This window comes from Gavialis gangeticus, unplaced genomic scaffold (genome assembly GCF_001723915.1).
Source record: "Gavialis gangeticus isolate Ggan-Ray unplaced genomic scaffold, GavGan_comp1, whole genome shotgun sequence".
Taxonomy (NCBI): domain Eukaryota; kingdom Metazoa; phylum Chordata; order Crocodylia; family Gavialidae; genus Gavialis; species Gavialis gangeticus.
In genome coordinates, this window is record NW_017728998.1 from 43,575,077 (window position 1) to 43,590,199 (window position 15,123).

At 52.0% G+C, this 15,123-nt stretch overlaps 2 protein-coding genes across 5 annotated transcripts in view; both read left to right on the plus strand.

Annotated features, from left to right (window-relative positions):
* The window catches only part of LOC109289489 (chymotrypsinogen 2-like), a 12,115-nt gene extending 7,868 nt beyond the window's left edge, over positions 1-4,247 (plus strand). The window contains exons 2-7 of the mRNA XM_019505524.1: positions 377-480; positions 1,093-1,172; positions 1,555-1,633; positions 2,129-2,309; positions 2,714-2,847; positions 4,086-4,247. Coding sequence (XP_019361069.1) covers positions 377-480; positions 1,093-1,172; positions 1,555-1,633; positions 2,129-2,309; positions 2,714-2,847; positions 4,086-4,247 — 740 coding nt within the window. The remainder of the gene's footprint in view (positions 1-376; positions 481-1,092; positions 1,173-1,554; positions 1,634-2,128; positions 2,310-2,713; positions 2,848-4,085) is intronic.
* A 706-nt stretch (positions 4,248-4,953) lies between these two features.
* The window catches only part of LDHD (lactate dehydrogenase D), a 21,786-nt gene continuing 11,616 nt past the window's right edge, over positions 4,954-15,123 (plus strand). For 3 of the 4 annotated variants that reach the window (XM_019505799.1, XM_019505801.1, XM_019505800.1), the window contains exons 1-4: positions 4,954-5,225; positions 11,905-12,017; positions 12,855-12,996; positions 14,702-14,843. In XM_019505799.1, coding sequence (XP_019361344.1) covers positions 5,154-5,225; positions 11,905-12,017; positions 12,855-12,996; positions 14,702-14,843 — 469 coding nt within the window. In that variant the 5' untranslated portion in view covers positions 4,954-5,153. The remainder of the gene's footprint in view (positions 5,226-11,904; positions 12,018-12,854; positions 12,997-14,701; positions 14,844-15,123) is intronic. The other variant, XM_019505798.1, reaches the window with a different exon arrangement.

The following is a 15,123-nucleotide window of genomic DNA, read 5'->3' on the forward strand; positions in this document are numbered from 1 at the left end:
GTGCACCCCCTGAGATTGGCCGTGCACCCCCTGGAAGCGCCAGTCATGAAACCGGAGGTGCCGACAGAAGTGCACTTCTGGTTTTGCCAGTTTCACTGCTGGTGGTTCTGGACTAAGCGATCGGCCTCCGGGGGACTCACCCCCCCGGTCGGCAATCTGGTGCCTCCCCAGACTCGGGAGGCACCAGTTGCCCATGGGTGGTACAATCACGTATCCTGGAAACCTTCAAGAGGACACTAGACAGTCACCTTGCTGGGGTCACCTGATCTCCAGTTATCTTTCCTGCTTGGTGCAGGGGGGCAGACCCAATGATCTTCCAAGGTCCCTTCCAGCCTTACAATCTATGACTCTATGAACACCCTTACTGTCTCTCCAGGCTGCGGCACCCCTGCCATTCAGCCAATCATCAGTGGCTATGCCCGGATTGTGAATGGTGAGGAGGCGATTCCTGGTTCCTGGCCCTGGCAAGTCTCCCTGCAGGTGAGAGCCCAACAGCCCCTTGTGCCCAGATGGGGCACAAACCCAGGAGGGGCCCAACTTTGAAAGAGCAGGGCGCTGCTGAGCAGAGGGCAGGGCGTGGTGCTCCATGCAGGTGGTCCCACCCGCTCAGAGCTGGCAGCTGCAGGTTCCCAGCTAAGTGCAGGTTACTGGGTCTTCCTGTGCCAGGGTAGCCAGTGGAGCTCAGGTATTTTCTGGAAGAGGAGGCTTCCTCCTGGGATCTTTGGGTAGAGTGCCCCAACATGTGCCAGAGGGGTTTGCCCAGCAGTGGAGCACTATGGGCAAAGCTGGCTGTAAGCTTGTTCCCATCAGGTGAACTACTGTGCTCACAGCTACGTGAAACTGGGGAAAAGGCTTTTGCTGAGCTCAAAGGATGCTGGCTCAGACCCTGTGACTCAATGTCTGTGCTCACCTGCAGGGCTTTTGGGACAGTGTGGGGGTCTTTGTAATGGGGAAAAAGTCTGGAAAAGCATCTCTGTAGGAGCCAGGCTGGGTTGTGCCCTGCTGGCAGGATTGGATCCAGAGGAAGGGGTGTCCCTGGCGCGTGCCTACCCCACGGCCGAGGTTGTTCATTGTCTCCTCTCCCCATCACAGGATAACACTGGGTTCCATTTCTGTGGCGGCTCCCTGATCAGTGAAGACTGGGTGGTGACTGCAGCCCACTGTGGGGTCAAGTAGGTGCCCTGCTTTTGCCCTCCTGCACAGTGGAGTCACTGGGGACATAGAATGAGACAGGGAGGACTGGAGATAATCTGGTTGGATTGAAACTGCATGAAAGTCTGGATCTTCTCAGGGAACTGCGCTGGGCTGGATGAGCTGCAGCAGGGCACTAGGTTCCTGCCACAGGGGCTGCTTCACAAGATCCATTTGTGGTTGATGCCTGCTGCTCTGTCAATGCCCTGCCTCCATCCTTGCATAGAGGCTCCCCAGTAGCTATGCCAGAGTTTGACTGGCTAAGAACCACTCTGCAGAGCCTCTATGAAAAGCTCAGGGCAGTGGGAGGAAAGGTGCACTTCCTGTCTCCTGTGTGACTTCCCTGTGCTTCCCCCTCTTCAGGACAACTGACCGTGTGGTGCTGGGTGCATTTGACCTGGGCTTTCTAGAAGAGGATGTGCAAGTCCTGAAAATTGCCCAGGTAGGTGGCTGGCCCTGTGCTGTCCCCACCCTGAGGCTGCCCAGGATCCCACCCCTCTCCATGGGGCCAGGCTAGAGCATCATCCTCTGTCACTGAGGGGAGCCTGGGATATACCCGCTTTGCCACATGGACAGAGCCTTGCATGCCCATCACACCCCATCTGAATGTGTAGAGAGTGCACAGTAAGAGCACTGTGGTTCCCATGGGGGAAAGGACATGGTCTCCCTGGGCTCTCAGCAGTGGTAGAACTGGCCTCCGTGGGTCTTGCTGTGAGTGGACCTGGTCACCCTGGGCTCCTGCTGGGGGAGCCGTGTCCTCTGCTTGAGTCCTGTGTTGGTGGAATTAGTCTCTGTGGGTCCTGGAGACGTCATCCCTGGTCTCTGTGGGTCTGTTGGGGTATGACCTGGTCTGTGAGGGTCCTGTGCAGTGGTCCCTGATCAATGTGGGATCTCCTGGATACCACCAGGTCTCAGTGTTGCTCTGTTTCTCTGACAGGTTTTCAAGAACCGCAATTTCAACATGCTCACACTCAGAGATGACATCACTCTGCTGAAACTGGCCACTCCAGCCAAAATGACGGCCCGTGTGTCTCCTGTGTGCCTGCCTAAAGCCACTGAACACTTCTCTGGAGGCATAACCTGTGTCACCACAGGGTGGGGCCTGACCAACCCCAATGGTGAGGTCTCTGAGCATGCAGGCTACTTCTGCTGCTCACAACCCCCACCACCTGAGAGCATTCGGGGCCCAGCTGGGTGATACTTCCAGCCAGCTGCCCCCACTAACTCAGCCCTTGCCCCTCTTCTCAACTCCTCCACCTCGACTCATTCTTTGGGAACACAGTGGACCAGCTAAGGGGACCAAAACTGGCACCCCAAGTCCTGTGTATTCCACGGTCCCTCCTGTTGGAGCCCCAGCCTGTTTTTCCCCCTGTGCAGACCGTGAGGACCTGAGGCTCCAAGGTAGCTCCGTCCTGTTCTGGGTCTGCTGGGCTAGAAAGTACCAGGAATGCATGCCCAAGGACCTGGGGGTCTGTGCACTGTTCTGCTGAATGCTTTCCCTGTTCCTTGCCATGTTTTGCAGCTCAGAAGACCCCTGACAAGCTGCAGCAGGTGGCCCTTCCACTCCTGACTAAAGTACAGTGCAAGTCATACTGGAGCTACAGGATCAAAGATTGCATGGTCTGCGCAGGTGCCGAGGGAGCCTCCTCCTGCATGGTACCCATCCCTCCACCCAGCCCTCCTTTACCCTACCTCTAGGCTCTCCATCTGCCCAGGAAGCCCCAGTACCCTGAGGATGCTCGCCTTCTAGTCATTTCCTTGCTCCAGCTCTTCCTTCCACTGTCTCCATCACCCCATCTAGTCATTTGGATGACAGGACTGAGTGCAAACTAAGCAGATTAGCAGGTGACACCAAGATGGGTGGAGTCACAGACACTCTGAGGGGTAGGACTAGAATCCAGAATGACCTGGATAGACTGGAGAAGTGATCTGCAATCAGTCAGATGAAATTCATTACATTTCTGCACTTGGGATTAAATAACTGGACCCACAAATATATATTGCCTGAGCTGCAGCACTGCAGATAAAGACTGAATAGGAGCCAACAGCATGCTTTTGCTGAAAAAAAGCCAACACTGGATTATATTAATAGGAGTGTCACTTGTAAATCAGGAGAAGTGAGTCTTCTACTCTTTTCAGCACCAATGAGGCCTCACCTGGAGTGCTGTGCCCAGACTTCAAAAGAGATGTGGACAGATTGGAATGAGTCTAGCAGAGTGACAAAAATGGCTAGGGGCCTGTGAAGCATGACTTATGAGGAGAGGCTGGAAGAAGTAGGGTTATTTAGCCTGAAGAAGACAAGATTGATAGCAGTTTCAAATACCTGCAGGGAAATTATAAAGAGGATGGAAACAGCCTTTGGTCTGTGACTGCACGGGACAGGACTAAGAGCACTGGCTTCAAAGTGCAACAGTGGAAATTTAGGTTGGAGATTAGGAAGAATTTTCCGACTATGAGGGTGGTCAAGCATTTGGAAAGACTACCTAGAGGAGTTGTGAACTCTCTATTCTTGGACATTTTCAAAGCAGCTTGGACAGACAGTTTAGCCAGGAGGTTTAGGCCAGGACAATCCTGCCCTAAGCAGGAGACTGGATTAGATGCCCTGATGAGGTACCTTCCAGTCCTACCTTCCTATGATCCCATGCCTGCGTCTACTACTGCACTAGTCCCACTGCAGAGTAGCCATGCTCCTCTCCATCCACCCCTCCTCATCCCTGCCTGTGGGCCCTGCACTCACTCTCTTGGATATACTGATCCATCTGTGAAAGCACATACTCACTCCCTGCAGCTTTTTTCTGTTGAAGAGCGAGGGGTGGTGGGCAGATCCTTGATGATTTGTTTCACAGGATTGAAGGCTCCCCCACCCCAACCTCCTGCTGCTGTTTCTCTTGCAGGGTGACTCTGGTGGCCCCCTGGTGTGCCAGAAGGATGGCATCTGGACCCTGGTGGGGATCGTCTCTTGGGGAAGCAATACCTGCTCCCCCTCCAGCCCTGGTGTTTACACCCGTGTCTCCAAGCTCAGGCCCTGGATCAATGAGATCATAGCAGCCAATTAATGCTGGCAGCGCAATTAATGTTGGCAGTGGCTCCCATGTGAACAGTCAATAAAGGACACCTCAGAGCCTGGCCTCAGCTGCTCTGTGCTCTTGCTTTAGGACACTGCTGATCAGTGTGGGGGGGGAGGATTCAGGCAGAAGCACAGACCCCCTGTGGCATCCTGCTTATGCACCGAGAGCTGGGGGAGCTTCATCACACATTCCCCAAATCCTTGGGGGTCCCCAAAGGGTGGCTGTCTTTCCCAGAAGGCACGAGCTCATGGAGGCTGGCACCAGGTACCTTGAGAGTTCAAAAGGAGACGGGATGCACACCTTGCTGGGGTTATTTGACACCAGCAGTCTTTCCTGGCCCGAGCAGGGGGACTGGACCTGACAATCTCACGAGGTCCCATCCAGCCCTAAACTTCTGTGACTCTGTGACAGCGGCGGCCTAGTGTAGCACCAGGGTGAGCACTATCACAACCTAGCTAATGCAAACCAGTGCCACAGCCACACCCCCAGAGCTCTCACCACTGCTCAAGGGTCCCTCCTGAAATCAGCAGCATATTCCTAATCATCCAGCCCTCTCTGCCCATTGCAATGGACCCAGAAAGCCTGAAACCCCCTCTGCAGGTTGGCTTCGCAATTCCACCTTAATAATCAGTTCCACCTTAAGGAGGGGCTGGGTATTAAGGGGAGTCCCCAGCCAAGATGCTAGGCCAGTCCAGAGGCTGCTTTCACTTTGGGTAGCAGCAGCAGCTGGGAGCTGCAGGGCAGCCGCAGCCCACACAGCTCTGGGCCCTGCTCCATTGCGCCGGGCCCTGCCCTTCCTCCCCTGCCTTGAGCTGTGCTGCTCTGCCCCCGACGGCTGGGTGGCTGCTGCCCCACTAAGCCAGAAGGCACCCACCATCCTGTCTGCTCTCAGCCATGCCACTGCAGAAACTGCAAGGAGCAATGAGGATTTTCAGCTGCCAGAGAAGCTACTGCCTGAGAGCACAGGTAAGGGTGGGAGCTGTGGTCAGGGGCCTCCACTGTCCCTGGAGGCCCAGATTTCCCTTCCTGACGTGGCCTTGCGATGACCTTTGGAAGGGAGCAGCTGCCACGCAGACCCCTCTGTTGCTGGGGAGAATCCAGGGTGATTTGTGCAGCAGTCCTGCAGGGCCAGACTTCACCCCCTGCGCCCTGGCACCGTGCTGAGGCATGGGCATTGCTACTGCCCTGTAGTCCCGCTGGGTGGAGTTAGGTTGGGGACACATTAGGTCCCACCTGCGGGGCTCCCAGCAGCCTCCCTTGCAGTCCTGGCTGAGCGGCATTGCATGCTGGGACCTGTAGTCTCCCCCTGCCACATGCTGTCTGTCTACCTAGGCACGGCCTGTGCTCCGTTTCACAGACAGCTAGTCCTCTGGTGACAGCCCCTCATCCGGCCCAAGCCGGGCACCATGCAGCTGTGGTCTGTGCTGCTGAGTTGCATCCCCGAATCCTGCCCCATCCAATCAGTCACCAGCGCAAGAGATGCTTTTGCCTTGGGCAGAACAGGGACAGACAGACACAAAACACTTCAAGCTTCACCTTTTCTTAAGACATATTTAATCTGTGATGCTTCAGGAGCACACAGACATCCAGCTGCCTCCCAGCTCAAGCAGTGTTGTGAAGCGCTTGGGAGTTATCCCCATTTCATCTGGGGGCGGCTGTTATATGTCTCAAGCTGGTTTGCAGCGTGGTAGCACATGAAGGATGTCTGGCCCTGCCCTGCAACGGTTTGGTTAGAGAGGTAGAAACTTTGGTAATGAACATCTGGTCTGTTTCCATGGAGGGAGGTGAAGGAAATCAAGCCCCAAAACAAGCTGAAGCCAAACTGTGGCAGCAGCTGTCAGTAGGGATACAAGGGAAAGTCACTGCCAAAGGCCAGCACCTGAGACGGACAGTAGGCAGAGTCAGCTCCAGCAGACATTCGTCTTCCTCTTCTCATGTCTTTTTTCATAGGCCAGAGTTGTGCTCAAGTGAAGGCTCTTACTGTTGCTGCAGCAAGGTCTTCCTCCTTGTCACTAACAATTTCAAATGTATGTAATGCAAACCTCTAACTCACAACAGGTTGGCCTGCTGCATCACAGCCATGGGCCGTTTAGAGGGCTGGCACTGACAGTCATTTCTGTAAACACTAAGGGACTCACAGGAGCCAAAAGGGACATTCTTTCCAGGATGTGTACCAATTACAGATGTCATGCTCTGTCTCTAGGTTACACCAAACAAAAATAGGTCACTGTTCCATGGGATGAAATTAGCCATCAAAAGGCAGCATGAGAAATAAAGCCGCAGGCATTAAACGTATGCTGATATCTTCCTCGGGGTATCTGGGGCTGATCACTGACTTACCAGAGTTACCAGACTCTCTGCTTTGAGAGTCTTGCTAAAGGTAGGACCTGGTGGCTCCCTGCTGGGTGTCTTTCAGTATGTCTATGCCAGTGGCTCATGGAACCACTTGATGCATCCTGCAGAACTGGAAGGTGCCTTTGGCCATGTTGGGACCAAGCAGCAAGGAGCTGTGCTAGGGTCAGGCACCTGGGAGCTGAGTCCATATCAACACCACTTTCCTCAGCCCCTGCTCCTGGCTGCAGTGCAGGCGCAGGGTCTAGCGGATGAAGAGCTGCACTGCAGCTGGGAGGTGCGGGTGGGGGGCCAGGAAGAAGCAGCAGCAGCAGTGATGACTCTGCTCCCAGCTTCCCTGCCCTCCACAGCTCCCCACCAGCTGGAAGTGGCAGAGCAGGGGGCTGGGGGCAGTGGCAGAAGCATGGGTGCAGTTCCCAGCTGTGTGGCTCCAGCATCGGCATAGGCAAGGTCCCTGCTGCTGATACACTGTCAAAGCCACCCAGCCTGCATCGGAGCACAGCCAGCTTGTTCTGACCCATGACTTGGTAAAGGTTGCTGGCCCCTGGTCTACACCATGGCAGGTGGTGCCCTGGCTAAGCTGTTCCTGAGCTCTTCCTGCACCTCAGTCCCACTCACACGCTCCAAACCCAGGAGCACTCCAGGAGGCTGTTCCAGGATGTACCTCTGTAGTTGCTCTTGAGCCCTCGGTCTCCAGCAGCTACTGGGGACATCACTGGCCTGGCTTCACTGGGCACTTCTGGGTTTGGTGCACAGGGCTGTGGTGTGCGTAGGAACAGCTTGCCAGGAGGCACCGTCACTGCAGTATAGTAAACCCTCCGTGTCTCCTGGGCAGCTGAGTTTTACTTACAACCCAAAGGCTGCTCTTTCCCCCTGCTTAGTCCTTCAGGTTCCCCTGAGGTTCAGAGCATCCAGCTAAGTTCTCCCCTTCTCAGATATAATCAGCAGCAACAAAGGCTCTTCTTGCCACACGTGGGACCAACAGGGAAGAAGTCTAACTCCTGTTTCCACCCTGTCACTGGTCTGGCCCTGCAGGGCCCACTTGAAAAGCAGAAATTTCATATTTTGATGAGTAAACTTGGTCTCTGTTATACACAGGAGAGGAGGCAGCTCTGCTGGGCAAGGAGCAGCTTTTTGTAAGTGTAGACAGTTTGCAGAGTCAAACTTGGCATAAATGCGCAACAACTGCAAAGTTTTATCTTTTGACTTTAATTTGTGCTAATGAAAAGAAAAAGGCTTATTTATGCTCACTGTGTTTGGTAAACACAAGCACATGTGAATGAGGAGTGCTACACAATGAACTTTATTTGTGGCGCAGGAGGAAACCTCTGCAGATCCTCTAGCTAAATAAGTAACCTATTTAGGGGGCCATCTCCCAGTTTCCAACTTCCTCAGTCTCCTGTTAGGGAGCCTCTCTAAATTATAGGTCCTATCACTACACACACCAGGACCTAGGCAGCCAGATGTGGGGCCTAGACTGCCTGCTGATGGAGCTAGACCGGGAGGTAGGCAGCTAGACTGCCTGCTGGTGACAATGACATGTATCAGTGGTTCTCAAGCTCATTGGACTCGAGGCACCTCTCTCTGGATTCAAAGCACCCCTCCATATCTTTTGTGAATAGAGTAGCACCCGGTTTCCAAAACTAATTTATATATTGCAGTGCTTACGTCCTTGCAGAGGGGGTCAGGAACAAGCCTGAGTCAGTGCTGTCAGATCCATGGCAGCCTTCAAAGGATATGGTAGCACCCCATGGTGCCATGAGACACTGGGTGAGAATCACTGACCTATATGTCCAATACATGCTTTCTGCCACAAGAGGAACCCGTCTGTTCCAGGAGAGGTTGTGAGGCTAGTCTTGTCAACCTCTTGGGTTGAACCTGAACCCTAATTCTGCTCCTGCCTCATACTTTGCAGCACACCTTCAAGGTCTTGCAGCTTGTAGATATCCTGCACTTCCCAGCTCCCCAGGGGCTGGGCACTTGGTGTTCACAGGGGAGTCATGGCACAGCGAAGTGGTCTCCTCAGATAATTTCAAGAAGTCGTGATAATCCTTTAAATTTTCTTTCCATGATCCATTGTTTGGCTGAGGAGGAAGCTGACAGCAGATGCTGAAAGGAGGTAAAAGGAGTCTGAGATTCCTGGTGCCAATAACTTAAGATAAACATCAGAGAGGAGGTCTGCACAGCACACAGAGGGTGTGAGTGGAGCACATGCCAGCACACTTAGGCTAGTTTGGTCTAGGTAGCCCACGTAACCACAGCAGAGTTACAGGATCATGGGAAAATAGGGCCACAAGTGACTTCAGGACATCACCTAGTCCAACCTCTGCTGAAGATAGGGTCATCCTACCTAAACCATCCCAGCCAAGTATTTGTCTGACCTGCCCTTACAAACAGAAAATGACGAGATTCTGCAGCCTCTACTGAACCTCGTTAGTTCTCAGCCAGGCCCATGATTAGAAGGTCATTTCTAATACACAACCTACATTTTCCTTGTTACAATTTAAGACCATTGCTTCTTGTTCGCTTTATAACCAACCTTTTTTTGTAGGCTATCTAATCCCCCGTCAGGCTTCTCTTCCTCAGACTAAAAGTCCTGGTTCTTCCAGCCTTTCCTCGTGTCATGTTGCCTGGACCTCTCACTATGTATACTGCTCTCCTCTGGACTCTTTTCAGTGTGTTCATATCTTTCTTGAAGTGTGGTGCCCAAAACTGGACAGAGTATATCAGTTGCGTCCTGAATAAAGTGGAAGAATCACTTTCTGTGACTTGCATAAATACACCTGCGAATATAGTCCAGTGTGGTACAGGAGAATCCCATTTCTATGGCACAGTTTTTCTTTCCAACAGAATTATGCTACTTATCAAACTATGCTAATAAGTTCAATTGCCAAAAATGAAAAAAAAAAAGACTGGAAACAGGTAGCGTAATTCCAAGTACTGCAGTGCTACACTTCAGGTTACTCTACCCCACGTTTTTTGTTAGCTCTTAGAACTTGTTGGCAAATAAATTGAAAAATGATAGCAACTGCTGTTCATCCAGATGTTATGCCCCATTCTGCCTTTATATTTGAGCCAAGTATGTGTATGAATAATGAAAAGAAAATCCCACATGTAAAAAATAAGTTCTGTTTTTCTTAAAGGTGCTGCTGAGCGAATGTTGCCAGTACGGTGGCTAACGACCTCAAAAAAGATAAATGTAATTATTAATTTGAGACAGCAAAAAGTCAGTTGACTACCTTACAAAAATATTTAATAATCTAAAACATAATAAATTGTCACTTGCTATGAGAAATCTCTTTCCAGATGCTGGCCAATCTTTGCATTAGCCAATTAACTTATCCTTGGCTTGCTTTGTCTGGTCCCAGTTTATGCAATAAACTGAAATATGCAAAAAGCCAACATGCAAATCAACTGGGAAAATGTAATTGAATAGATAGCAACTAAAATATGCAAATAATTGATGTGTAATAAAGAAGAATCTACAGTAATGCCTTCTTTTTTGCACTATCACACTGTTGACTCATAGTCAGTGTGCAGTCCTCTGCAGTCCCCAGATCCTTTTCTGCAGTACTGCAGCCTAGCCAATTGTTCCCCCTCTTGCATTTGTGCCTTCAGTTGTTCCATTCTAAGTGCAATTGTTTGCACTTGTTCTTACTAAAATTAAGCTGATTTATTTCAGACCATTTCTCCAGTTTATCAAGGTCATCCTGAATCATAATCCTGTCCTCCAAAGTGTCTGCAACTCCGCCCAACAATATCATTTGCAAATTTGTGAAGTGCATACTCAAGTCTTTCCTTTAAGTCATTAATGCAGATATTAAACAGCACAGGACCCAGGACAGACCCCTAAGGCAGTGGTCTCCAAAGTGGAGTGCACGCATCCCAGGGGGTGTTCAAGACGATCCCCTGGGGTGCGGGAAGAAAATATTAGAACTTCTACTTAGATGTATATTTATATAAATATACATATATTGGGGATGCATGCTCAAAATTTTTTTACTGATAGTGGTGCGCGACCAAAAAAGTTTGTAGACCACTGCCCTAAGGAACCTCATTTGATACCTCTTCCCACTGTAAAATGGCTCATAAACATGGTGCCATTGATGACTATTCACTGAGCACAATGGTACAAACAGTTATGCACCCTCCTTACAAAAGTTGAATGGCACCCACTGTTTTCCCACCATCCAGAAAACTCATCATTTTGTCATAGAAGGAAATTAGGTTGCTTAAGCATGACTGTCTTCACCAGTGGTGCTCAACCTTTCGGGTCTCCAGGCCAGGTCCTGTGCACGTGGTCAGTCCGCAGGCTTAAATCATGCACTGACCCACACATCATATCTGGGTATGCAAGGGCTCATCCCCATGCACCAGATCCAGCTGTGCACTGGGGTGCACTAGCACGCAAGGCTACTTCATCCAGACCACAGGTCTTGCTATGGGTCCAGAAATTTGGCATCAGGGGAGTGGCAATTAACACAGCCACCACTCCACTGCTGCCAAATTTTTGGACCTGTGGGGAGACCTGTTGGCCAGATAACACAGCTCCATGGGCTGTTCTTTATTGCCTTGTTACTTTCTAGGTGCTTTGAAGTGGATTTCTTAATGGCATATGGCAGTATTTTTTCAAGGGACAGAGAATCATAGGCTTCAGCATGTCATAGCATACAAGACATAGACAAGGTCATTAGAAAGCATGTATTCTCATTGCTAGCACATGATACAGCCTATGTCTTTGCTGCTATTATCAATACTAGCCAGAAAACAGCACAAGTGTGCTAGCACATGCCTCACTGCCTCTTTCATATTGCTGTGTAGATATACCCACCCACTCGCCACTACATAGACAAGTATATAGCGACGGAGAAAGTGCCACTAGGTAGGGGTACTTTAATGCAATTCTTCCCCGGGGGCTGTTGTCCATAGGAGTGCTGTAGAGTCAAAGGGTAGATGGTATTGCTCTCCAGTGTTCCTGGGCCTGCTGGGCCTGCCATCTGTGCACAGTGCCAGATTGGCTTGGAGGGGGCGGTTCTGGCTGATGGTTACTAACAGAAGGTGACTGAAGGACCTCTTGGCCCTGCTGTACGCTGCACACCCAGCTAGTCCATCAACCAGGAGCTGTATGTGGGGGTGTTTCTGTGGAAGACTGATGAACACTGCAGGCAGTTGGATATGGTGGGACACTTCCCCTCTCCTGCTACTTCCTCTGCCCATTGTGAAGGCTCTCTGTCCTCCTCCCTGAGGAGTATGGCAGGCACTGTTAACACAATGCCTTTTTACCTCCCCACAGGGGCAGCTGACAAAGGACTTCATGGAGGCGTTGAAAGCAGTGGCAGGAAGCTCAAATGTGTCCACATCTCTGGCTGTTCGTGAGCAGCATGGGAGGGATGAATCCATGCACAGGTATCCCAGGATGCTCCATTAACAGAGCAGGCAGGCTCAGAGCTGATCACCTTACCCAGTTCCTGAGCCGCCCATGTGCCTTTAGAGTCACCTCTGCTACTTTACCAACCCTTGCCAGCCTGGGCACCCTGACCCTTGGGGAGATGTCCTAAGTCTGGGAGAGGCTCACACCCCAAACCTGATCACACCCTGAGGAGGGCTGTCCTATATCCAGTGCTGAGCCTGATGGAGGGTCATGGCCTGTAGGCACTGCTGCCGTGCACATAGGGAGGACTCATCATGGGTGAGCTCCAGTGGCAGAGGGCTGTGTGAAGAGGTGGGGCAGAGCTGGGTCTATGGATCCCAGCAGGAGTGTGCGGTACATAGGGAGAGCAGTCTCTTTGCTCTGGACCTGGCATGAGTTAAGTGGCTCCCAGCCTGTGGCCTCCAAGGGTCAGAACTACCCATTGTTGGGGCAGCAGTGACACCTTGTGGCCAGAGCATGAATAACAACTGGGTCATCACTGCTCCCTGGGGCTGGAGTGAATAAGGCCAGTACAACTCTCCTTTCTCCATCACATGTACCCTCTCTCTTAGCCAATAGTGTCAGTTCTAGGGCAGCAGCTTTTAGACCCAAAGGCCACATATGTCCACCCCCAACCCTGGAGCCATCCAATGTGCTGCTGTATCACTATCTGTCCTTTCTCCCTGCATGGGCCCATGAAGCTCTTGTACTCACATGTAGGGGCCAGGCTGGGTAGATGTCAGTGCCCTGTGAGCTGTGCTTCAGCGCAGCCATGTGGTACTTGGGAATCCCCTGGGCAGTTGGCTTTAAATAGGGCTCCTCCCTGTCTGCAGGTGCAGCCCACCAGATGCAGTGGTCTGGCCCCAGGATGTGGAGCAGGTCAGCAAGCTGGCTGCGATGTGCTACAGCCAGGGTGTTCCCATAATCCCCTTTGGCACTGGCACAGGACTGGAAGGCGGCGTGAGCGCAGTCAGGGTACGGAGTGACTGACAGGGTTTGGGGAAGAGGGTTTGACTGAGCTTGGTGGTCAGAGGATCTTATTTGGAGCTCAGCCCTCCTTCCAGCTGAGTGGATGGCCACCTATAAGTTTATCAGGGTGACCACCAGTATCTGGGGGATTGTTTGTTCACCAGAGCACCCCAGGGGACGACGAGGTCGAACGGTCATAAACTACTGCGAGACCGTTTCAGGTTGGACATCAGGAAGAATTTCTTTCCCGTCCGAGCCCCCACGGGCTGGAACAGCCTGCCATCGGAGGTGGTTCAAGCACCTACATTGAACACCTTCAAGAGCAAACTGCGTGCTTCTCTTGCTGGGATCCTATGACCCCAGCTGACTTCCTGCCCCATGGGCGGGGGGCTCGACTCGATGATCTTCCAGGGTCCCTTCCAGCCCTAATGTCTATGAAGTCTATGGAAGTACAGGTGGGGGAGCCAGGACTCCAGGGGTCTGCCATTCTTTCTGGCACTGCCACCCTCGGTGATATTGAATCATTCGGCCTCTGTGTCCCATCTATTGGCCATAGGTGCTAGGAGGCCAAATTCATAATGAGCTGTACAGAGCTTGGTGTGCTTAGGAGGGAGCTCACCAAGGAGGTCACATCTGCCCCATCAACTCCCATCAGATATGACGCTTGTGCCGTGGAGGCTCCACATGAATAATGGAGCCAGTCTCTTGGCCTGACATGGCAGCATCTCCCCACCCAGTTGGTAAATCAAGTTTCCAGCTAGTGTAAATCAGTGTCACTGTTGAAATGGGTGTAACCAGTGTAGGTCCAGTGAGCCCTGTTTGTGCGGATTCATCCAGCTGAGTGCCGAGCCCAGAGTCTCTCTACCCAATGCCTGGTGGCCTGGATGCAGTGACCTAGTGGCTGTGGCTCCCAGCATAGGTGCTGTGCTCACTAAAGCAAACAGCTGTTCTGTGAGAAAACCCAGCCTCTGCTTAACTGGCACTGGGCAGGCAGATTCCTCCCAGGCTGGCCTGACTTGTCCTCACAGGCAGGAGAACAGCTCCTGGTCTACAGAAGTTCTGCTCTTCAGGGTGCTTTTCCTGAGCTGTCTCAGATCTGAGACCTTGTGAGAGCTGTTCTGAGGTGTCTGTGAGGCTTGCCCCCAATCCAGTTGACCCAAGGCAGACTTCAGGGCTTTTTAAGGAATTGCTGAAAACTCACAGCATCTGTTGGTGCAGGACCTGCTTCCATGCTGAGTAAGGAAGTCCATGGTGGTTGAGGGAATTTGGTAGTATGAAGCAGAACCATGTCCCTCCTTGAGAGGCTCTGCCACCTTCTTGGAGCTGATGCCCAGAGGAGCTTTGCTGCTGGCACTGATGAAGGCTCCATCCATGGGGAAACTCTTGCTGGCTGTTTCTTCCCCCACCCCCAGGTCACATGCAACTAGCTGGGTATAGCCAAAGTCCACTCCTCCAATGGCCAAGTGCAGGCTCTCCTTTGTCATCTCTTTTACCCAGGTGGTACCTCAGGAGCCAATGCTGGGTTACTCTGTCTCCCTACAATGTTAGGGCATCCTTGGCCACTTATCCCTGGGTACAGAGCAGGGGAACCCCAGCCTGGACTCCCTTGCTGGCTTGAGCACTGGAGATTCCCACTGCCTATCAGGTCTTAGCAGACACTAGGGGAACTCCATGAACAGATTTCTAATTTTTGGTCCATCCTCCATGCCAGGGCGGTGTGTGTTTTAACCTGACCCGGATGGATCGCATCTTGCAGCTGAACACGGAGGACTTCACTGTGGCTGTGGAGCCTGGGGTGACCCACAAAGCACTCAACAGCTACCTGCGGGGCAGCGGCCTCTGGTTCCCTGTTGGTATGGCTCAAAGTACTTGGACAACTGGGGGCATGTAAGGGGCTGCCTCTTTTCCTCCTGGATGAAGGGCCACAGTGCAACCCAGCCACATTTAACAGCAAGTGGCCAATGACCAGGCTTGGGACTGTGGCAAACCGTTAACAGCGTCAGAGCAGGAAGTCAGAGGTATGGTGTGGAAGTGACAGCAGTGCTTAGCTACAGTGAACAACACTGTGGCAGGTTGAAAGCAGGATCAAGATCAAGACCAAAGGCAGGGAGATTGGCTCTTGGAGACCCAATG